Raw genomic sequence first — 24,745 nt, 5'->3', positions numbered from 1 at the left:
CCCGATGAATGAATTTGACATATGGCCCAATATTGTGTGCCACCAAAACTGTGGGAGGAGGAGTAGCGTGGCAAAAAAAAGTTTATCTAGAAAGATGGATGCAGCGGCTGTCGTGAAAATGTGTGCAAATCTTTGAATATATGTATTTTTAAGCGAACATTTGTAACTAAAATTTTGCTTCTGGGATGGTCCCTGCCCTGGAACTAAATATTTTGAGATGGGGGTCCGTGGCCAAATACATATCATTTTAGGGGTCCTTCACATGAAAAGGTTTGAGCACCACTGACATAGAAACATAAGTTTTTCAAAAAACCTTAGAAGGATTTGAAATATTCAAAGACAGCTCTTCAAAGTGCGGCACTCGGCCTTAAAGGGATAGTTCACCCCTAAATGACCTTTTTTGGAGCTGTGTGCAGCTCCCTATACGTGGCTGTGTGGGTCTGTCTGTGTGTCTGTGTGTATGTAGCCTGACTTCGGCGCGTAACTAGTGCCGCACCATTTACGCCACTCGCGCAATATATACATCAAAATGTGCGGCTCGGCCGGGAATGGTATTCTATTACCTTTCGTTCCGATCCGCCTTACCATGCCGACGTAATCGGCAAAAAACGACGCTTAATTGTCCCCATTGACTTATAATGGGACAATGCAAGAAATCACTTTCAAGTATTTTTCTCTCGTAAACCATAGGAGCTACAGTTTCAAACCTCGGAGAGGAGATTCATAATGATTTTAAGAATGAATCGAAAAATAATTACATCACTCGGCCTCATGGTGGCGCTATAACGGCCCACTTTACGTTTTGCCCCGTAACTCTTGAACCGTAGATCGGAAAATTAAATTTCTTTTTTCCCTGGATTCCTTGGGTCAAGACGCATCTCCCCATATAGGCCACGCCCATTTGCGCCAGGATAGATTTTCCGCCATCTTGAATTTTCTCCAAAACACACTTTTTGCTCCTTTTCCTACATATTTTCTTCAAATGTCACAAAAATCGGTACACATGATCTACACACACACACACACACACACACACACACACACACACACACACACACACACACACACACACACACACAGCTCCACTTCACACGGGTGTGATTTTCCCCTATTGATTACTGACCCCATAGACAAGAGACTTGAATTTATGGATATGTTTTTGTCGCATTCCTAAGCCAAAAATCTTAGGAGACTCTTTGTGTCTCCATAGGGAACCACTCCTGGTCATCAAATTATTGACTTGCAACAAAAACTAAAAAATATCAAACTTTTGGTTACTAGTCTAGAAGAATAAAGTCGGACAAGTACTAACCACACTAATACTGGGCAGCCCCCCATTCATACAGGTTGATGCCTTTATTTGTGGTGGTGAAACGTAGACCTCATTCCAATAACAAAATTGCATTGCTTTATTGCTGCGTAATAGGCCTATTAATATTCCTTTAATGTACTTGCGACAGTTAGTTATGTGGGGGCAAATTCATTTCATTTTAGAAAACCTCCCCGGTGTGTGTGTAAGAATCTTTAAGCATATAGACCTAGGGTATTTTTGAGAACTTTCTCTTTTAATATCATGCCCAAAATAGGGACGCCAGGGTTGATTAAAACAAGGCAATATCATTACTACCCCACGACACATCCATATAGGCCCATCACAATTATTACATGGGCCTAATCTTCTAATCGCAATTATCTGAGATAATCACAATTATTTTGCATAATCGTGATAATCATTTCCATGTTGAACATTTTGAAAAATAGCAGAAATAGCAGATCTACAAGCTTACAACGCATCACTGCTATTTTCAAAAGAACATCTTAAGTATACAATTATTATGTCAGTAATCTCCCTGCGCAATTTGTGATTATGAAGCCTAAACGGCAAACAGAAATTAAGTTTGTATTCACATGTTCCAGTCGATGCTAAAAACACAATTAAATCATTAATCTCAATTATTTGTGTGACAATCAATTTGAAATTGTAATCGTGACATCCATACTGTTGCGGCCGGTGCCAGCCGGGCTGTTCTGGCTGGGAAAGTGGTGTGGGAAACGTACAGGTCCGACGTTCAATGCCTCACCCTGCCGCCTCTTCTCTGTGAACTCACTCTGGAGCTCTCATGGTGGCGTTTTTTCTCAGCATTGTTCAGGTACTTTACCCGGGGCTTGATCTTCATTCCCTGCCAGTCAGGTTTTGGGGGGCGAGTGTTATCCATTTCTCTATTGATGCTGCCCTGTGAGCTAACAAGGGCCTGAGAACAGGCCTATGCCCAGACCAAGAGGACAGAACGGTCTCCTCTGGGACTTTGAGTACTAAACGAAGCTCTTATTCATTGTCATCAAATGTGTGAAAGAACGTGAACTGCTTTTCTATTGATTGGCCGGTAGAGAAGGGCTCGTTTTAAACATGGAACGTGATTTAAAAGTTAGATTAGGGAGATAAATCCACGTTTGTGAATCTCATAACACTGGCTGTCTATGAGGGAAACGGACTTCCCGGTCACGTGATCTCCCGTTGCATTTCGGGAATTGGAGTGTTTCTCTTCAGCCGCCTCCTACAGTAAGCTAACGGTTTAGCGTAGCCTACTGTAAAACGTGTGAAACGCGTCGTGGGCACTGGGAGACCTCAAAGAGGTTGACGAGTTGGCGAGTCGTGGGCACCCAATCTATACTTTTTATTTATTTTATTTCTTAAAGTATATCCAGTATTATACTATTATTAGCTTGATGTTGTTATTGTTTAGCATTTGTGCTTAATTCCATACTTACAACAGTCTGTGGAGCATGCCACAGACTGTGAGAGATTTCACACACGCACGCACGCACGCACGCACGCACGCACGCACGCACACACACACACACACACACACACACACACACACACACACACACACACACACACACACACACACACACACACACACACACACACACACACACACACACACACACACACACACAGTGTAGCCTGGCCATTGCTGGGTACTGAAACCTGAACACACTGACTGCCTGCATTGTAATAAGAGACCATGAGGGAATGCACAAAGTAGATTTGATTGGCCACTGCATCTCAAATAATTCATTTTCGACCATAGGTTCATCATAAAATTGTTAGCATATCTCCACCCAGTTACCTAACTAAAGGTGTAATCAACAAGACAAAGGCACTTGTATGAATGTGATGTTGGATTAATTGTACTGTTATACTACTGTATGTTGTGGAAAAAGAGGCCCCTAAATGGGATTCAGATTTTGTGATGGGATGCTGTGTTCATGATTTGTGGCTTCTTCTTTTTTGAAAAAGGGGCCCCCTAACAAAAACATAACCAATTGGAATGGAATATGAATGAAGATGGACGTAGAGACAGGCAGAAAGTCACAGGAATTGAAAAAAAGACCCCTCGCCTCTGCCATTTGCCTTGCCTTGCATGTAGATTTTCATAAAGTGAAATAATATAATTCCAAATAAATGGAATCCAATGGCTTCATTTAAACTCAAACTTGCTTTAGCCCCTATTTAGACTGTAGGCATACAGTACTTGACTGAAAAGGCAAAAACTCCACGCACACTGTCTTCAAATGCAAAAAGGGGAACTTGAGTTTGCCTTTCGGTATTTAAACCTAGTTTGCCTGATGAAGGTTTAAATACCGAAACGTTGCATCTCTTTATTAAATTCCCCTTTTTGCATTTGAAGACAGTGTGCGTGGAGTTTTTGCCTTTTCAGTTCACCGACCATTGTTTGGTCTCTTCTCGACAGCACCTGTCGCTGTAGGTGTGCAAAAGCCTTTCGTTTCATACAGTACTACAAACAAACCATGTTGCTTCACTTGCTTGCATAATGTTACATGTTGATTACTGTACTTCAGTTTCTTATTGAGTCAGGGTATTGTTAATACTCCTGCTCACTTTGCATTGCAGGCAGCATGGGCCTAATTTCTACCCCAACGTGAATCCCATTAAAATATAATGAAGTTGTTGCGATGTGACAGTGATCACATTTACCAGATTTGTTAAGGCCCATTAGTCATCTGATATAAGTGAGGTAGAGTGAATATATATAATTTATATCACCTTATTACCATAGTGCAAATGTTGCATTTTCTACCACTCTTGAGAAATGAAAGTAAGGTGGAATCAATGAATAAAATGATATGGTTAGAGAGAGGGAGAACCACTGCAAGGCAAGCTGGTCTGAGGCTTTGCTTAATGGCTGGAAGCAAGAGGTGGCTTTTCCTCTGTAGTAACTAATAATGTGCCTCTATACTGCCCCCTTCTGATTGTACAACTGCAGGCTGTGCATCAATACACAGTACACCCCCTCAACGAATAAAGGAGGTAAAAATGTAATTAATTTGCTCGTAGGATTGGGAATTGATTTGTGAAAGTCAAAGTGATTGCAATTGCACTGCCTTGACCTCAATTCATTCACACCTTTCCGCAGAAATGGAAGCTAAGCTTGGGCCAAATGTGGGCTTGACTTACATATCAAATATCAGTTTTTCTTCTCTCATATTAACATTAACATTAATGTAATGATTTATCCCTGGCTGCACCGAGTACATGATTGCTGCAAGGCCATTGAGTCACACTGATGAGTAATACCCACAGCTCAGCCGGAGTCTTTACACACACCAGCATCATCTTTTATTTAGAGCACCATGACTTCATCTGTCCTGTACAATATGTACATCGTATGAATAGATAGAATAATACAGTACATTACATCGTATATACATACCAATGAATGGAATGCAAACCATCGCCATCCATAGGACTTAAACTGGCCTTCTGGTTGTCTAAGTCTAATAATCCCAAGTTAAAAGACCTGTGTACACTGCAGTGGTCTGCCAAGGGAAGGGTTGTGTGCCCAATACAATGCATATTATTATTAATGTGCCCTGCAGTTAACCACTTTAACCCTGGCATCTCTATTTTGGCATATCATGAAAAGAAAAATACCCAAATGTCCAGAACATTTTCTACAAATATTTGAAAACATTGAAAATAGCCGGTCTTCAACATAATTGTGAGCTTGCAGATCGGCTACTTTCGTTATTCGTATGTTTAAAGTACATGGGACATAAGTGGTTAAGAGCGCTACGCTGTCCAGTGTTGCATCTGATTTGTGAAATGTGTGCGTTTGTGTTATGTGTGCGTGTTTGTGTGAGTGTGTTGGGGGTTGGGGGGGGGGGGGGGGCTTAATGAGGTATGAAGGAAATCAAATGTTTAGGAACGTCCAAGAGAGGGGATGAGTCTGACTGACAGTAGGGTTTCTCTACTTCATATTGCTCTCTATCCAGTCCTTGAAGTTAGCTGCGTGCGTGTACACTGTATAGAGCTCCGGGTTACACTCCCCGTCCTCATAGCCAAAGCTCACAAGTCCCAGCAGTGTCCACCGCCCCTTGTTGTCCCCCTGTCTCCCCGCAGAGCCGCCAGAGGGCCCCTGGCTGTCTCTGGTGGAGTCCGTGGAGATCCCAGGCAGAACGAGGACACCCCCGGTGTCGGAGGGGCAGATCTTAGACGGGCTGTAGTCAGGCCTCTGGCTGGCGCACAGCATGTTGTCCGTCACGCTGACCGGCATGCCGTTGCGAGCGTACTGCTGCTCGCATGGCACCACGTCGGCGAGGTGCACGACCCCGACCCTGGCTCTCTCGTCGGCCCCCAGGGCTGCCAGAGGGGACCAGCCCATCACGAGGCCTTGCGTGGAGGTCACCTCGCCTCCCTGGGCGTCCGGGAGGCAGAGGGGGAGGACCCGCTCCCCGATCCGGGCCTTGTCCAGGAGCTTGATGACGGCGACGTCCGAGTCCAGAATTAGGGGGTCGTAGTTGGGGTGGACGGCCACAGACGCCACCTAAAGGAGAAGCGGCGAGACACAGCCAGGGTAAGAAACAAGCAAAAAGAAAGGGACAGTGTGATTTGAAAGGGAACACAGTACAATCCTCTGTGTTCATTTAATGGATCCAAATAAACATGTAAGGGTCAATTGTTTCCATTTGTAGTTGAGATCTTTACACACTGGGAACATGAAGAATGCGATTTATTCATGCATAATAAATAACAGATTTGACTGAAGAGAGATTTCGGATAATGAGTGAATGAATTAATTGAATAAAGAGACCCAGTGGCAAACAGCGGGGTGGCAGGATGAGGATGGAACATGTTGCAAAGGCTTTTACATGCAACACAATGATGCACACAGTGTACTCCTGGAGCCCTAGTTAACACATTATTCAGAATGGGTATCAGGGGAAGTATGTGTGATTACCTCCCTGCTGTTCTTTGTTTCAGCTAATGATTGGATACGTTACAGAATATACAGATGGGTGACATATTGGAAAAAAACAGAATAAATGAGTGGAGAAACATAAGGAATGCAGATTCATACAGGTGTACTGTCTGATGCAATTGCTATTTCCATCCTGTCATGCTCTATGGCATGTATAACATGCTGAGCAGGCCCAGTTGACCTCAATTTTGGATCAAGATGCAAGGGGAATAGTTCCAAGTGACCATAAAAGAGGGTTCGTTAATGGGACACGCATGGCCGGAGATTCAGCCATAAAGAATGCTCAACTGGCTAGTGTTTCAATGGAAACAATGTCTGTATTTGTATCTACTGTATAGGAAAGACATCAGTAAATAGGGGCAGAAATAGCGTGCATTCAATGACCATGATGCTCGTGCATTAGAATGACATTCTAATGATGACATTCTAATAATAATAAGGAATAATAAGGAAAAACTACTTTTCCTCATGAGACAGAGTGTCAATGCAGGACTGTGTCATCAGGAACAGTCCATCGGCAACTACATCAGGGACTAGAGTGCAAAAACCATATGCGCTGGTCTACAGAGATGTGGGGAAAAAGTGATATTGTCCGATGAGTAATCTTCCGCATTATACCAAGAGAACGGCATAGGACTGAATGCTTGACCCCTGACAGTGAGGGCAGGGTAAAAATTCACAGAGGAAACACTGGAGTTTATCTGTGTGCAAAGGGACCAAAACGCAGAGCAGGAAACAGCAACCTTGAATGGTTCATAGAATGGCAGTGCAGGGCAAACCAACAACCGTGAAATTAGGGATGGGACGATATGAAAATGCTGCTCTCAGTCAACTCCCACAACGTACAGTCCAGGAATCCCTTCAGGACTACTCTTTAACGCTGACCTTCATGCGGCCACAAGTATTGTTTGCCAGGACAGTTCTTCATCAACTCTAATGTTAATACACTATTTGTTGAATAAAAGCATTGATCAAATGTGCGTTTCTTGCTGTCTTTAGTTTATAAATACGTAAGGCCATGAGAAGAATATGATAAAGAAATGAGTGCCCAACAGGCCAACATTCCTTGTTGCAAGCTTATCGAACCGAGGGCCAGCCAGAATATATGCTGGATAATAATAATCGACCAATGTATTCTGTATTATGTATCTTTGTATTTATGTAGGTATGTATGCATGTCTGTTTGTCTATAATCCGTATCAGAATCATCTTTATTGTCGCATCACAGGTTTACAAGTGTAAAACAGTGGGTGAAATTTGTTTTTGTGTGAGCTCCATCGCTGTTGTTTCCAGAAAGGGGGAGCAAGGGGGAGGAACAAAGACTCAAAGGAACAAGAAGGTGTCTATACTGTATTTACACATGGGCATTGGCATATCCATATCTATCAACTTCAGCCTATCTATCATAACATCATACATATATAGGCCTATGGTAGACTGTATAAGAGACACCGCCGCCATCTTACCCTAAGGTGTTGGATGCCTTTGGCCTCCCTGAGGTCTCCGCGATAGTTCTTCCCAATCACTACCTTCATCTGATGCGCGCCCAGTGGGAAACCCTTCCCCAGCTCCGTCACGCAGTGAGCTGCCACCACCACACTCCTCTGGTTCACCAGTGCCCCGCTGCACACCAGATGCCAGTCAGAAGAGGCCTGGTCCTGGAGGCCGGTTCCCGCTTCACCGCTTCCCTTCTTCAGGGACCCTGCCAGGGTGCCTGCCTTGGTCACCTTGGTCCCAGCTCTGTTGCCGGAGCGGCGGTAGATGGCAGCCAGCCAAGGCCACTGAGCTTCTGCTGGGTTCTCTGGGTCAAAGGTCGAATGCTTCCCACACACTGTCATGCAGGAAGTGCAAAGGCAAGGGAAGGAAGGGAGACATAAGACATTCACTAAATTGAGTCAACACTTGGCAACGTGCGAAAGGAGCTGTGCGCGTGTGTTTGTGTTGTGAGTGTGTGTGTGTGCACGTGCATGTTTGTTTGCCCCATTGCAGGCCTGTGCACGGATTTGTGTCCTTGTATGTGTGTGTCTGTGTGTGAAATTGCATTGTGTGGAGCATTTTTCACCCTTTTTTAATAACGTCTAACACAGTGGTTCTCAAAGTGGATTCCAGGGACTTACTGGGTTCCTTTTATGGGGGTTCTAAATTGACCCCCATTTGTAAATCTAACAGTATACAAATGGAACCAAATGGACCCTAACCGTCCATTTGGTTCCATTTGTACACTGTCTAGAGTTAAGGGTAGACCTTGAAATGTAAAAGTTTGAGAAACACTGGTCTAACATTTACTAGTAATCCTCTGCTGCCCTCACCAGGTGAACAGGAGACATGACGCCCACTCCATTTCCCTGTCTTGAGGCAGGTGCGGCGTGCACTGCCCGAATGCTGGTAGAAAGGAGAGGCACACTCGTACTCAATGTGTGTGTACAGCGGGTGGAAACCCTGGGGCAGCTGGGAGCTTACTGGAGGGCTTTTGGTGGGACTGTCTGACTGGAACTCTCTGGCACGCTCCGAGTACAGTTTGTGGACCGGGGTCTTCCTGAGAGCACAAAGAGGAGGCCACGCAAATGCAGGTAAACTTCAGGTTTTTACATATTTTCTTTAACCACTTACAGCATGGGTGGGCAACTTTGATGATGGAGAGGGCCACTTTAAAATGCATTTATATGTTCTTCTTATGTTAACTTTATGAACTTAAATACAAATACATTGGACATAAAAAAGACAGCCTACTAGTCTAGACTGAAGTAATTAAAGCAGGTTTGCATGTCTGGTATTGTAGCAGCTGAAATCTATCCGTATTCCTATTAACCTGCAGGCCGCATTAAGTGAAGGTGGCCCCCGGGCTGATACCTTTTTTTTTTTTATTGGTGCTTACTTGCACGTTTGATCATAGCTACACCTAGCTTGCAGTTTATAAATGTATTGCAAGTAATAATACAGTTATGGCTAGATATAATAGTGTTAAGATAATAATCAGAGTTATATAGTAATAAAATAATGATGATGATAAAGTATTATGATGAGAGGATCTTGGGGGTTCCCATGCAAACAGTTATTCAATTGTGCAAATGATAGCCCATACTGCACAGTACATACCTGGATGGTACCTGAGGGGGCAAGACTCTTTGTCTAACCAGCTCTGACACTTTAGGCTCCCGACAGGCTGCGTGCACGCATACACACACACACACACACACACACACACACACACACACACACACACACACACACACACACACACACAGCACACATAATGTCCAATTAACACCTGCTGCGGATCAACTGCTGTGTTTTCAAAAGGGATGGACATGCAACACAGACTGAAGTCATATTGCCTATTCAGTATATATAAAATTTAGCCAATACACATACAAAGTCCGTAACCAGCATAAGAACCATTATTGCAGTATACCTCTCACACAAAGGGGCTGCCTGCCACTCCACGTGCCATTTGGCTGGCAAGTTCGATGAGTGTTACCACTGAGGGCATAGGAGTGATTACAGGAGAATGCCACCGTCACTGGCCCAGGCCCTGGCACGTGCTGATAATGGCCATGATATAGAGGAGCGATGGGTGGACAGATCTTGTCTGAGAGAATAGGTAGATATGAGCAAAATGAGTTAGGATGGATGAGCACTATTCATTTTCACAATTTGGTCATGCAATGTGTACCCATTGATGGTCCAGTGAGTCTTACCATCGATACTTTGATTGCGTTCTTTTTCTTTCTCCTCCTCCTCGATTTCCTCCTTGGTTTTTCCGCCCGCATCCGTTCCCCCCTCACCCTCCGTCTTTTCCTCTTTGCCTTCTTTGTTCGTTGTTTTCTCTGTTGGCGTATTCGTCTCCGCGCCTCCTGCCCTGTACGGCGTAAATCGCGTGGTGTTTCTTAGAGATGGAGCGGCCGGCCTCCCCAGCTCAGGAATCTTTATTGTATGGTTCCTCCTCTCAATGTCATTGCTATCGGTCGTGTCCGTCTTGTTCTCTCTCAGCTTGTGCTCAAATATCTCCACTGCATTCTCTCGCTCGGATGGGACTGTCTCTTTGGTGTCGTTTGGCCCGACTTTTTCCCCATCTGTGCTTTCGTTCACCTGCTCTTCTTTTTTCTCCTTCTCTTCTTGCCCCTTCTTGTCTCTTATCACCACTATTTCTGGGAACTTTCCTATCTCCTGAATGCCATCTTTGCCTCCGTTGGCATCTGGCTTTCCATCCTCTTCGGATGTCCTCTCTGGCAGCCTCGGCACCTTGGGGTCTTTCTTTTCAAGAGTGTCGAGGCTGTTGTCTGTGTCTTTGGTGGTGGCCACTTTATCATTGCTACCTTCTGTTGGTTTTTCCACACCGGTGTTTCCTTCCTCAGTATTGCCTGCTTTATCGTCACCCTCTCCCGGTGCTTCTACCACAATAACATCTATAGACGTATCTCTGCCATCCACTGCTGTTGTATTTTTGTAGCTAATGTCTTTGTCTTTACCACCCACACTGTCTTTGCCTCCTGCTGTGTTCTCTTGGTCTTTATCTTTGTCCCCCCCTGTGTCGGTTTCTCTTTCCGTTGCTTTGCCTTTGTCCGTTTCTGGTTCAGCGAGTGTGTTATTCACTGCGATGGGGGGAGACAGACATAAAAAAGAATATTATTGAATGGCCAGTAAACAGCTCAGTGATGCTTTTGTCCAGAGTTAACTAGTCATGGTGAATGGGAGCAGCGATTGACTCATCTGTACTGAGTCATTATGTAACTAATCAAATGTAAGCCTCAATATTCACACTGTTGCTGTCTGAATGACAAGCGCAGAAGCCCTTCACGCTCCGTTTAGACTTGACCACAGTCATCCGTTTCCCGCACCTGCTGCTGCTGACCGCAGCAGCAGCCCCCCCTGACCACCATTCCCATCATAACTGCATCCACCCCCCTGGGCCAGCTGACCACCATTCAACACTCCATTTCCCGTAACTGCATGTGCATTAACCCCCTGGACCTGACCTTTGACTAGAGCCCGACCGATGCCATCTTTTTGGACCGATGCTGATGTTTGCCGATGGATAGTGCTAGACCACAGATTGCCGATGTTTAACCGATGTTTTGTAATAATATAAAATAATAATAAATAGCCTAAATTTCAAAAACGTCTTGCCTTCAAAACCTTTTTTTTCTCCTTTTTTTTAACCAATAGTCCGGGGACTACCAGTGGTCCTTGAGGCGTTTCCAGGTGGTCCCCAGCTAAATGATGGAGAGTTTGTAACCAAATGGATGGACCCTTATAAGATCTTTAACTTATGAGTGTAAAATTAAATCAAATGGATCTTTTCGGGCAACAACAATGTATTCTAAGTTTTGGGTCTGTGTGGCTAAATGTCATCAAATGGTGGTCTAATGTTACTTATAAAAACGACCGATACATCGGGGAGATAATGACCGATGTCCGATGCTGACATCGGGGTCCAAAAACGACGATAAATCGGTCGGGCTCTACCTTTGACACAGGTGGATGGAGCCCCGCTCCAGGTGTTGTTGGGCAGGCAGGTTCTCTGCGAGGTCCCGCTGAGTTTATACGGCCGGTAGCACAGGTACTGGAGAGCGATGATGACATCGTTGGGCCCGAAGACCAGGAAGTGGTCCCCATGTGCTGGCTTGGGCGGGAGGGTGCACGGCCTCTCCACTGGCACTGGAGAGGAAGACAAGAGACAATGCTCGCTTGTAAACGCTGTAACTGGGCATGTTTCCACTTATTAAACCACCCCTGGATAGTGTCTGGTATCCATTGATGCAGAAATGAGATGCACATGGTTGTATGTACGATAGTGTGTGTGTGCGCGCGCACGTGTGTGTGTGAATCCAAATTGGACTAATTCTGAACATATTAATCCCAAGAATGCCAAAATCACTATCACTGCTCGCAAAAGAGTACAATAGCTCACTGTAAATCATACAATTAATACTTGGGCACAACATGGATTCTCTTACCACACTGGGGGGCTGGAGCACTCCAGGTGCCGTCCCTGAGGCAGACGGCTGTACGGACGCCCCGCAGCTCAAACCCGGGGTCGCAGCGGAAGGTTATCCGTGCTCCTGAGTGCAGGAACAGCCCCTCTGTGGAGCCATGGGTGGGCACTGGGGGCCTCCGGCATCCCACCACTGAGCAACACAAAGTCAGGTGTGAACATGTTAACTTGTGTCCTTGGGCATTAATGTCAGTTGAAAGAATGCAGGGTCATTAACTCGGATTCAGTCTGTAAACAATCTGACTATGGGTAGATTTAAGGCTTCTGTTTGATAGACGTTTCATGTTACAGAAGTGTGGAAGTGTCATCTACACCTCCTCCAACTCGACAACAATACAAGACCACACATGACCTGGTTGCTGTCGAGTACACTCTCAAGACACATTTTGCCGTGTCTCTCAGCTCCCAAACTCATTAGTCTGCCTTTAATTGCCTCTTCAGAATGCCCAGAGCTTCATAAACGGCGGCCGGCAGTCTTACTGGCTCATTAATGAATCATTTCACCCGTCTTGGTAAAGTGTGAACAGCTCGCACGGCGACATTATCATGTGGCTTGTAACTGAGGAAGAAATAGATTTCTGCGCAGTAAAAGGGCTTTGGTGAAACTGTTCAATTTTCCACTGCTATAAAACCTGTATTTTATTAAGTGAGTAGGATTGGGCAGAGACTGGTGATGTGGGTATGGAACACTTTCTAATTCTTTTGACAATAACAAACTGTGAAACACTAATAACACATGTTGGATCAGACGATCTTCACTCTCTGGTACGGAATGAGGTAATAGTAACAAAAGGTTTTGTTGTATTGTTGGGTCTGAACCGTGCATTTCTCTGTCTGCGGTTGTTGTTGCACAGCTCCAAATCCACAGAACCCTCCCTATAATCAACAGTCCTTCCTTCCAGCATCCCTCGGTCACTTTTGGGACGGGGAATGTGTTTGGTCATCCGAAAAGAAGGACAAATCAACTCAACTGTGCTTGACCTCCTCTTTGGAATAATAAATGCTTGTGGACACTGTTGAAGTTGTCTGTCCACAAAACCTGTCTTCTGCTGTCTGCTGTCTGCTGTCTTGTCCACATACCGAGAGTCCAAAGGCATAAGGTTGGAATGCTAATATGCTCTGAATAATGACACAATCATTAATTCATTATTAACTCGGTGCCTTTGGAACTTTTAAATACTTTGCACTCCTGAAAGGATTGATTATAGGCCACAGAATGGATTAAAGTAGAAAGCAGGCATAGAGAGATTACATTTAGAGATGATCTCAATTTGTTTTATATTTTTCCGTGCAAAAATTACTTTTAAGCAGGTATATTATTGGAGATTTGTATGCCGTATGCTAAAATGCATTTAGAATTCCTTAACTGGATCTGATTGATAAATGCAAAGACGTTTTACAAATTCTGATAACAAATCAGACTTTGGACATTAAAGCAGACTTAAACTCTTCATTGGGTGACAGCAGCACGCAATTAAGAATAAATCCCTCTTTATCCTTCAAAATGATCTCCATGAATGGAGCAGCGAAGGCATTCCTCTCGGGGTAAGCGGATGCACACAGGGAGCACAGAGTGAAATTCCTGCCTAGCCTTTTTTTCATCTTTTTTTTTTAACAGGCAACTCCTCCGATGGAAAGGCTGGCTTGTGTTATAGAAGCAGAATTGTTTCACCATCACTTTTATAGACTAAATTTTACCCTTGAAACCGAAGCCACCAGGAAAAAAAGAGAGCGAGTCTGTTTTTGCAGGGGCCTCTGGGAGGTGTAGCGGGCATAGAAACACACACCCAGGTCCAGCCGCCCATAAATAAAAGACCTTGCGGACCTATGGAAGTCACTCCAGGCACACACCCTCTCTGAGCAATACTGGAAACCCAAACTAACTTGAACCCTAACATTTCCAAAACACAATTCAGCTAAAGCCCTAAGTGTCCATTTTGGTCAATTTATAGGCTACCTATCTCTTCCTAATTGTCTTTTACTTTTCAAGTCAGACCTTGTTTAGCTATCTTCAGAACTTTCATTGTATTGTAACATTTTAATGTGGCACTGATTGCACTTTTTTTATTGTTATTTTATTGCTTGTTTGTTCTTGCTCACAGAACACTTTACCTATCGTAATTTTAACGTTGACATCTGCACTGAGACAAATGTACATTGCAATTGTACATTTGAAAGTGTCAGAACTCAGGTCCTTAAATGTACAATGTGTCTGCTCTGTTTCATATCAGACAGGCCATGTTCGTCAGCTGGTCCATTTGATTCATTATTCATCTGTTAATGCTGACAACACATTATTTCCCAAACAGCAGATTGGCTGTGGACATAGATGAGACTGCCCTGGGAAAGAGAAGGCAGCTGGCCTGAAACCAGTCCAAACCACAGAGATCTCTCCCATGTGCCGGTGAATCACTGTCTGCCCTTTAACAGGGAACAAGAGCTGCTAAAAAGCATCCAGGGAAGAAGTCAGATGCACCATTCATTGCTTCTGGGTGAGTTCATTATTTGGACTGCACGTGCACCGAGTTGATGGTATTAAGATCTGGTCAGCATCATCAGACATCTTGTTCGGAACTTCGGATGCCTTTCTGTGAGTGCAATAATTACAGTAAATGACTTAAGTCTGCACATAGTTTGTACTTCTAAGTGTACTGTCCCTACATTGTTGTCAAAAATCATACTCTGTTACTACTATCATGCAAGTAGCCTTGTGTGACCCATGAGCCTATCTCGTGTCGTGTTTCTGTAGCGTGATGCGGCTTGATGCAGTCTGTAAACACAAGTACAAAGTACAAGGCAGGGGGTTCCCCCTGGGACCTAGTATGTTGCAGGGACTTATTCCAAATCCAACCCTTGATGCTGAGAGCCAAACAGGGAACATTGGGTCCCATTTGTGAGCGCTGAGCGGTGCTAACAGCTCCTACATCTGGCTTCGTCTGTTTATCCTGCGTCTGTCCGGACTGTGATTAGTCAATTGGTGTCTGGTTTTATGCCCAGGATCACATTGTCCAAGCTTTGCGTGGTGGGGCGCTTAATGAAATTAACTCATAAATAGCATTTTTATAGTCTTTGTTATGACCCGGCAAGGTGATTGAACCCTGACCTCCCAAGGGCACGGTGGACACCTAACCACAAGGCCACTGAGCTGGCGCTATCATAGCCATAAGGAATTGTCACAAACAAGTTAGATACTGAATTACTGATACCCACCATTCTCACACCTATCGCCTGTGTAGCCAGCCAGACAGGCACAGTGGTACGTGTAGGATGTGTCCAGAACACAAGTGCCATCATGGAGGCAAGGAGAAGAGCTGCATGCTGCAATGATTGATAGATTGATAGATTGATAGATTGATTGATTGATTGATTGATTATCAACAGTGGTATTAACAGGTATACTTATAATCAAAATGTACATATCAATCTATTCCCTGTAGTGTGGGTAAATATAATTGTGTAGTTTCGGTTACATTTGCAACCAGATTTTACAGGCAAGCCATTAGGCTGCAGGCATAGTCTGGTATATAATATTAATAATGTCCATCATGCAACAATCACTAGTTTAGTTTGATAGCAGCTTGCATTTCGATCTTTGTGATTGCAAGAATTGAAACATCATGCAATTAATGTATACACAGAAATACCCTCTGTTTTAATTTAACTATTGTATACACAGAAATACCCTCTGTTTTAATTTAACTATTGTACACCTTGGAGTTAAATGGATGAATTAACACTGTGAAGTGAAAAGAAGTATGGCAGAAGCTAGAGGCATATGTACTGTACCTGAGCTCTCCTGGAACGTGGCGAAGAAGCCATCAAAGTTCTTGTAACTGTCTGACACAAAAAGGATGTGAAGGCTGTTGCCAGAGCTCTGGATCGGCGCCGGCCTCTCGTTGCCACAAAACCGACCGATCACACGTGAGTTAATGCTATCGCCATCTCGTACTTCCACGTAGTCATAGCGACAAGAGTGGTCATGCTCCAGGCTCAGCATCATGAACCTAAAAGTGAAACAAATGAGAAAATGTTTCAAATGTCATGAATACAACATGAATGCAACACCAGTGGTGTGTTCTACGCTATATACGTAGTATACGGTCCCAGATATACAGTCTATTTCTTTTATCGTATACCGTTTACTAACCATCCGAGGTACCGTATTTGATACGCAGGAGGAGGGGCTGGGGGCATGTGGACTTAAAAAGCCTTTTTCATCTGATAATGTGGCATCCGAGGTTAAGGATTATGTGTAGCTATTGAGGTGATAATGACCACTGGCCATGGGAGTTTCGAAGTAGTTCACACATACCGCTCTAACATATACGTATATTATACGTATATGTTAGAGCGGTTATTTCATTCAGTGACTACACGATTATTTCATTCTGTTACCACGCACGCGTGTGTGTGTATACTGCATATGTACACATGTGTGCGTGCTGTGTGTGTTGTAGGGAATAATTATGATACACTGCAAAAAAAAAACAGAACACTTTAACCTAAATTAACCTTAATCATCCTATTTCTATTATTGATTTGAATCCACTGCTTTAAAACCTTGTTCCCTGTTCTGGACTCAATATTGATTACGACTTAAATTGTTTTCTGTAAGGTACCATTATTTCTTGGATAAATGGATAGTTAGTTGTGATATGTTGGCACACATCGATGGCACACCTATTTTTACTCTAGTTTTTAACCTCACAAACTCACAAATTGGTCAGGTGTTAAGTTATAATTTACTTTAAGATGGCGACAGAGGAACAGGTAACCAACTGACCAACCAAAATGAGCTCTCACAGAATTTATGAGTTTACATTGTAAGTGAAAGACAGTGGTGTTTGGCATTTAAGCACTTGTGCACAGATTTCTTCAATTATTTTGACAGAAAATGTTATTTTCTTATAATGACATGCCAAAAACTGGAACACAATTTAAAAAAAATATATAGTAATTTTGATGCACAATTTTGACAAATAGGACATAAGACAGAAAATGCCTGCACAAAGTTTGGAATACATTTCTAGTGTTGAGCTTTTCCAACAAAAATAGCTGTAAAAAGTTTGGAGTAAATTTCTGGTGTGAGGTTTTCCAACAATAACATGTTGCTAATACAATGACATAGTAGGAAAACCGTTAACACATTTCCTGTCTTGTTCCACGGGCCAAAAAGGAAACCTTTTCATATATTTTCCATACCATACATCACGGTTTTTCACACAGGCTTAACCCATTCAGAACAGGTACACATTATTGTGTATCATTATTTTATGCTTTAACAATTGAAACAATTGCAGATACAAGCTCACAGCGCGGCACCGAGTGCCGCGCTGCGAGCTTGTAGATCTGCTATTTTTTTTTAAATGTGAAAATTAGAATTTTGACCCGATTCTATAAGTGTCTTTTGAATCCTTTTAAGATTTTTTGAAAAACCTATGTTTCTATGTCAGCAAACTGGCCAGCCATCATCAAAGAAAGGGTCCTTTTCACTTAACTGGAGCTCAGTTAGTCTGTTCTTGAGAGACTACTATGTCAGTGGTTCTCAAACCTTTTCATGTGAAGGACCCCCAAAATGATATGAATCTGTCCACGGGCCCCCATCTCAAAATATTTAGTTCCAGGGACCCCCCCAGAAGCAAAATTTGAGTTACAAACATTCGCTTTGAAAATACATATATTCAAAGATTTTGCACACATTTTCACGACTTTTTCAAAAATAGCAGATCTACAAGCTCGCAGCGCGGCACTCGGTGCCGCGCTGTGAGCTTGTATATCTGCTATTTTTCACTGGTTAAAGCATTCATTAATTCTAGGCCTGAATGGGTTTTAACTCAGATGGAATATGGCGTAAACAACATGATGTAACATGATGAATTTTCAGAAATACTTCGTTGTATTCCAGACTACCCGGGTTTTCCTGGACTTTGAGAAGTTGCACCTGGGTTTCCTGGCAGTGCCATCATAGCTGGCTCCACGACACTTGCTGGGTGTTTTGCAGCCAGCATGCAAGTAATGACCAATAACCACAGCTACTGAATATGTTAACAGCACTGGCAAGCGACTTGGACCCACTACAGTGAATAAAACGCACTGCGGTGTAGCGTGGCATTTAATTCACTCCAATATTACTGACATGAAAGGTTGGTGAGTTATTTTTTTGGTTAACTTGCCAGATTAGTAAGAGAATATTCGTCATATTTTCAGCAATAAAAGTCAAGGCACAAAAAAAAGGCAATTCTGAATAAATTGAGCAATAGCATAGGCCTATAAAGCTGGTTAAAGCTACTAAAAACATACAAAACAAATAGAAAGCCAACGACTATTCACTCTCACCTTCATACGTAGTTCATACTGTGTAATAAGGGTAGTAATAATAATAATAAAAATGGAGAATGCAAATGGTAACAAGAACATTCAGCCCCACTATAATGGTTTCTAAGCATCTTCTGTCATTGGGTGTTAAAGTCACTAAATTAACAGTTTACGCAAATTGGATGGCAAATCACAACCTCCATCCCTGATTTCTCACATGACCCTCTTCTAGCACCACCTTGAGGCCGATTCTTGCAAAACACATTTTTGGACACTGCTCCTACAGATTTTGCCCTAAAATCACGCAAAGCGGTACAGTATCTCTAAAGTCATGTCATCAACATGGATCTGTCCCATTTACCATATTCCCTCCTGATTGGCTACCATTGCCTTCTAAAGTTTGTGTATGCGACCTGACGGTCGCTTATCTCCCGATTAGGGAGTCTTACTGGTGTCTTTGGATAGACTTCCAAAGGGAAACAAAGGATGCATGTGCGTATGTATTACTGTAGCGTATATATAGGCTGCAGGGAAGGCTTTAACACCAAGAATGACACTATATAATAAGTAGAACATTGACCCCATTGATCCCTGTCACTATAGCATCAGTGAATGCATACTGTACCTGAAGACTAAAGCATACTAAGCATACTAACAGCATGATACCTCGTCTTGTTGTTTTATCAAAGACAGACCCTCAGGTCAAGAGGGCCTAGACTAATGAGAACTAATGCTAGCTTTTAGTCTCTAGCAGCTCCCACTGTGCTTGTAATTTAGTAAATATTTTGTCTGTTGCCTGTGCATACTACAAGCCATCATTAAGGATATTTGAAAAGTGAGAGTAAGTACCAAATAATGAATACAGGATGGTACAGCCAACAAGTCCTCTGAGACAAGGGCCAAAACTTGTTACTTTCCATGAGTCCATCTCTGAACATAACAATTTACACACTAGTTCATTTAGTGTTTGTTTTTTCTCTATGAAAAAAACTAAACAAAACATAAAAACGGCATTAATACTTATTCTTTTCATTATATACTTATGGAAGTTATTAATATGAATAGGTTGTTTAGAGACACACATTTGGCACGAGTCTCTATGCGTGTCACGGTTCTTCATGGTTGTGAAATTTAAAGCTAAGCTTTTATATGTACAGGGGGAAATGTTGTAAATAAATATGTGTATGTCTTTAATGCACAACAAAACCATTTAGACTATATGTACTGCAGACTCAGCCTGAATGCAAGCATGTTACAGTATATCATTAAAACCCCACAAACCCCCTGCCTATAAAATAATTATGTAATGGAGAAAGTGATAGAAATAGAACATGTTCACGTGCCTGAAAAAGTAATAACTTTCCTCAAGCTCACAATTCAGTCCATGACTTACCGCTTTCAGACATGTCCAACACTGAGTGGAAATTTGAATGAACGGAGAGCGCCATTAATAACCATTACAGATGGACAACAAAGATCCTCAAAACAGATCCATTTGTGTCAGGAAAAATGAAAAACCCTGCATCAATCTGACTTTCACTAGTGGAAAGAGTGTAGGGTATTCTTGTGGCAATCTCCTTGTAAACCAGTTCGTCCAACACTTCTAATAGAACTGGTTAACAGCTCAATATTTAGTTTAAAACCACTTTCAAACATAGCAGATCTACAAGCTTGTAGATCTGCTCAACACCATTGCACAACAAAGTATAAAAAAGGTCTTAGGACTTAAAATGCTAAGGAATTGATGCCAAGAACACATTTCTTGCTTTTAGTTATTATCCATCAAGCATTTCTTTTTCGCTGATTTACCATTTTGGATGGATCACGCTGTTCGTTTGTTTTTTGTGACATTTTCAAGGAGCCCAACATTTAGAATCGTCACAAAAGACGTCACAAGAAGGCGCTACTTCTTGGTTTCTGATGGAGCCCATTTGATCCTTGACGCTAGAGGAGCAGCAAGTACATACGATATGATACATGCAAAAACTAAAGTACAATAATAAAAGCTTTGGACTCGGTGGCTGACCTGAAGTCTATGGTGAAGGGGCGGTCCACGTGTAAGGTCCACTCACAGCGGGCGTCGGTGGGGTAACTCTCCAGCACCAGGTGACCCTGTCGTTTACGGATCACTCCCCCACACTCTGGAACAGAGGGAACGGAGGTTCTAAAAGAGAGCTTATTCCACCCATGGAATGGAAATTCCAACTGGGAATGTACCATGGCAAATGCTGTAATTGAAGCCGCTATTTAATTATATTTTGATTATTATTTTGGTGGTCTGTGCGTGCCGTTACTGTAGTTACCATTCTTGCCAAAAACAATTACGTTCAAGGTAGATACATTATAAAATACCAAACAGACAGACGCATACATTCAGTTCTTACATGAGCAGCAAAGTGACACGAATGCTTGCCAGGTTTTTGAAATGTGTTCCCTTAAACTGGCTCCTTACACTGGCTCCCTGTGTGTCAAAGAATTGATTTCAAAATGCTACTGTTGGTTGATAACGCTTTGAATGGTTTAGGCAAAGGTCTGCTTTCTGTCCCTAAAACCAAAGATGAAGGGAAATGAGTGGGAAAGCAGCATTTTGTTTTTATGCATCACAACTGAAGACCTTTCTGTTTGCCACTGCCTTTGATTGAGTTACTGTTCTTTCTCTGCTGCACCGTATCTGTTATTTTGTATTTGTCCTAATGTAATTGTATAATTGTTTCCTTTGCTTGAGGGTCTGGGTAAAGCACATTGAATTGCCATCTTGTTGAAATGTTATACAAATAAAACTGCCTTGCATTAAATTTCCCTGTACCCCACGGCACTGTATTTGCATATTGTGAAAGTTATAATTAACACCCAAATGTTATTGGATGTTCTGACATCCCGTCCTCTGTCATTTTATCTTCTGATATTGAACTCCTCCTGGGCATATGGAAATTCTCCAAAACGGGCCCAGGAGAAGAAAACAAATACAAAAAACATAAGAGTATATGGTTGCTATTGTTTTCTTTAGACAAAAATACACATGATCCGATGATTAGTTGAATGAGGAACACATACTCATACAATCTCCGCCAGACCAGCCGGGTCGGCACTCAGTGCAGTATTTGCCATTAATGAAGAAGTCATCTCTTGGACCCCAGGTTCCATTGTTACAGCGCTTACAGTTCTCAAATATACTGCAACCTGAGAAAGACAGAGAGAGAGAAACAAAGAAACTAATAGGGTTAGGGTCAGGCAAAGGAGATGCGGTCAAGAATTCAAATCTCCGATGAGCACTGAAGCATCTCAGAACAGTTGCGATCCTCTCTTTGTGTTGACCATAGTTTCCGAACAGCTATGGACCCCAGCGGCCTCCTTGACCAGACTGCCATGTTTCCTTTACATCAGTGCTGTGAAACTCATCAGGCTCCCCTGCCACTAAACCGATAACGGCATAAACACATGGCTGCTTCCTGAAATAGAAATGTGGAGACAACGCTCCATGATGTCTTCTTGGAAAGATGGATATTCACTTTGTGGCTTCTCTATATGGTGACCCCCAGACCCCGTTATGGACACAGAGACATCCAAAGAACATCATAAGCATAATGCATGTGTAAACTTAAACAAGACATGGCTAGCCCACGTGTCCCACCGTCAAATGTCACAGCAAAAACACGTGCCGTCAGTGATCTAGGCGGGGGGATTTATGAGTGCACTATGGGCTCTTTAACAGTAACACATTTCAGTGTTTTATGGCAAAACCCAATGAATAGGTATTATTTTGATTATGAACAGCTGTTTCCCCCCATAAATGTATATAAGAAAAACATGAGCACATGTGACCTGCAAAGAAAACATGACCTACTTCCTGTGGCCAGGTGTTTTTTCTTCCTTTCTTTCTTTTTTAATAGAGAAAATAACATGTTATACATACAATTAAGGAGTGTGACTTTGTATGCACATGTCTGCATCCCTGCATCCCGTTGTGCCAATGTACATACACCAACACACACACACACACACACACACACACACACACACACACACACACACACACACACACACACACACAACAAACGGATATGTCCACATTCCATTTCAAAATTCCAGCAACATTTCAAAATTCCTGCTTTGATCTTTTTCTCTTATTCCAGTGAATGTCTGCCAATACTTCGGAAGGAAGAATCTCATGTAAAACTGGCCCAGACACCCTGATCAAGGTTTCCTATTAGACCACTTGTTATGCTCGAATTCAAACATCAGTCTGGATGATAGATGGCGCCTAGTCTGCCAGCGACCTGGCAGGCTTTTAAAAGACAACAGATCCGGAGATGGAAATGTGGACATGGGCTGCCTGGCTACAATCATCACATTTATATTTTATGAAGAGAAAAGTCAATGAAATATTTTTGTTCTCTTTAGCAATGACAGTAAATTAGGGATTTCAGTCCTCCTAGTTGCATCCGGCTTGGCCGGGCGCTCCAAAGAATACAATTGGGTGTCTTTGAGGGTGATAAATAAACCAATTAACTACAGCACAAAGTGGAATTGGGAATTGATGTAATTACAGGGGTAGACATTAAGGGAAATGTACTACTGGCCCTCAGGGCCAGTGGATTTTGATGATCACTGGCCCTGACACACGTGCGCCCTGACACACATGCACGTAGTTGACAGTACCACCAAATAGGACCTATCATTAAAGGGGAGAACCACCCATTTTCAACATTGAACAATGACAACTCAAAGGTATATTAATGACATAGTTCATTGTTCATTGTGTTTCTCCCCTTTAAGTGGAATACATCCATAACAAAAGTGTTTTGATTGATTCATTTATTGAATTAACTTATTGCAAACAGTACTGCAAGTGCAATTACAATGCTAAAAGGAAAACACAAAAAGGGCTTGTTTACCTTCCATTGTGGCCCTATATATTCAATTCATAATCAGGACCTACAATAAAAATCGTCATCAATGATGGAGCACAGGATGGGGGGGACAGTTGCTGACGGTACTCTCTGGTGGCAAGCTAGAAGACTTGTATAGATCCTGTTGCTCATTAAGTTTGATGGCTGGTGGTTGGGCGTTCCACATTTTAGTGGCAGAATAGTAGAATGTTTGTGCCGAATTTGGGGGCTATGATGAGACCAGTGGAGCTCGCTCTGGTGGTGTGCCTGTGGGCGTCTCTGAAGTAGTGAAGTAGTTTAACAGATACATGGGCACTGATTCCAAAAGTAAAGGCCCACATGCGGGCCCAGCCTAGCACAGTGAGCTGGGGTCAGCTGAGTCCTGGTAATGAAGTCTAGTCGTAGTAGTCTAATAATTAGTTTGTTTTGAGAGGCCTGTAGTTTTGATGTTGGTGGCATTGAGGTGCTAGTGTAGCATGAGGCACATGCATAGTCAAAATGACACTGGATGAGGGCTCCAGCGAGGGTCCTCCTCAGTGTACTTTTATTGATAAATGAGGAAATCCTACTCCAAAATCTTGTTCTTAATCTTTGGTTGACTTTGTTGATTACTTTTGTTGCCATTTGAGCATTACATTCACAATTTTGTATTCTCCCTTACCATAGAAGAAGTACACTATGTCTTAGTGTTACCTGGGTGGATAATGCAGGGGTCACATTCATATGTCTTAGTCTTACCTGGGTGGATAATGCAGGGGTCACATTCATTGATGGCATTTCGACAGCAGGGCACAGCGTAGCCAACAGGGGTCCCCTGGATGGGGCATCGACAGCGGATGACATCGTACTCACAGCAGCCCCTGCACATGACATTCCACTCAGGTCCCGGGCAGTGATTATACAAATACCTGTAGTCTGGAAAAGAGATGCAGTTCAGTGACTGAAACCCAAACGGTGGAAAATTCCATCAAAACCTTTAACAACTTGACAGTGTACTTGGCATACTGGACTCAACTGGGAAATGTTTATAGATACGTGGAAGATGATTCAGGATAGAGAAGCAAAGAAAGTCGCAAATCCAAATGACACAGTAGAATCTTCTGTGTTAATTGTATCCATTGGTGCACTCTCAGAATTAAATTAACAATGTGGATTTTACTGCATAAGCAACCGTGGAAGGATTCAGGTCTATTGTTGTCAATACGTTTTAGGCTATTCTGCTGGAGCCAAGAGTACACAGTGTATGCTTTCGGCCTTGC

General features: G+C 42.8%; 1 protein-coding gene across 1 annotated transcript in view; it reads right to left on the bottom strand.

Annotated features, from left to right (window-relative positions):
- Positions 1–4,781: 4,781 nt before the first annotated feature.
- Positions 4,782–24,745, bottom strand: part of pamr1b (peptidase domain containing associated with muscle regeneration 1b) — a gene marked incomplete at its 5' end in the record, with an annotated part of 39,467 nt that continues 19,503 nt past the window's right edge. Inside the window, 13 exons of the mRNA XM_080736344.1 lie at positions 4,782–5,852; positions 7,754–8,118; positions 8,597–8,823; positions 9,384–9,450; positions 9,700–9,876; positions 9,986–10,879; positions 11,754–11,945; positions 12,245–12,415; positions 15,493–15,600; positions 16,069–16,286; positions 20,624–20,738; positions 21,652–21,777; positions 24,225–24,401. Of these exons, the coding sequence (XP_080592470.1) occupies positions 5,277–5,852; positions 7,754–8,118; positions 8,597–8,823; positions 9,384–9,450; positions 9,700–9,876; positions 9,986–10,879; positions 11,754–11,945; positions 12,245–12,415; positions 15,493–15,600; positions 16,069–16,286; positions 20,624–20,738; positions 21,652–21,777; positions 24,225–24,401 (3,413 nt within the window). The 3' untranslated portion in view covers positions 4,782–5,276. The remainder of the gene's footprint in view (positions 5,853–7,753; positions 8,119–8,596; positions 8,824–9,383; positions 9,451–9,699; positions 9,877–9,985; positions 10,880–11,753; positions 11,946–12,244; positions 12,416–15,492; positions 15,601–16,068; positions 16,287–20,623; positions 20,739–21,651; positions 21,778–24,224; positions 24,402–24,745) is intronic.

Source organism: Nannobrachium achirus, assembly GCF_963921795.1.
Source record: "Nannobrachium achirus genome assembly, chromosome: 11".
NCBI classification, from domain to species: domain Eukaryota; kingdom Metazoa; phylum Chordata; class Actinopteri; order Myctophiformes; family Myctophidae; genus Nannobrachium; species Nannobrachium achirus.
Note: the sequence above shows the minus strand (reverse complement) of the source record. Positions and strands in the feature narration are given on the sequence as shown.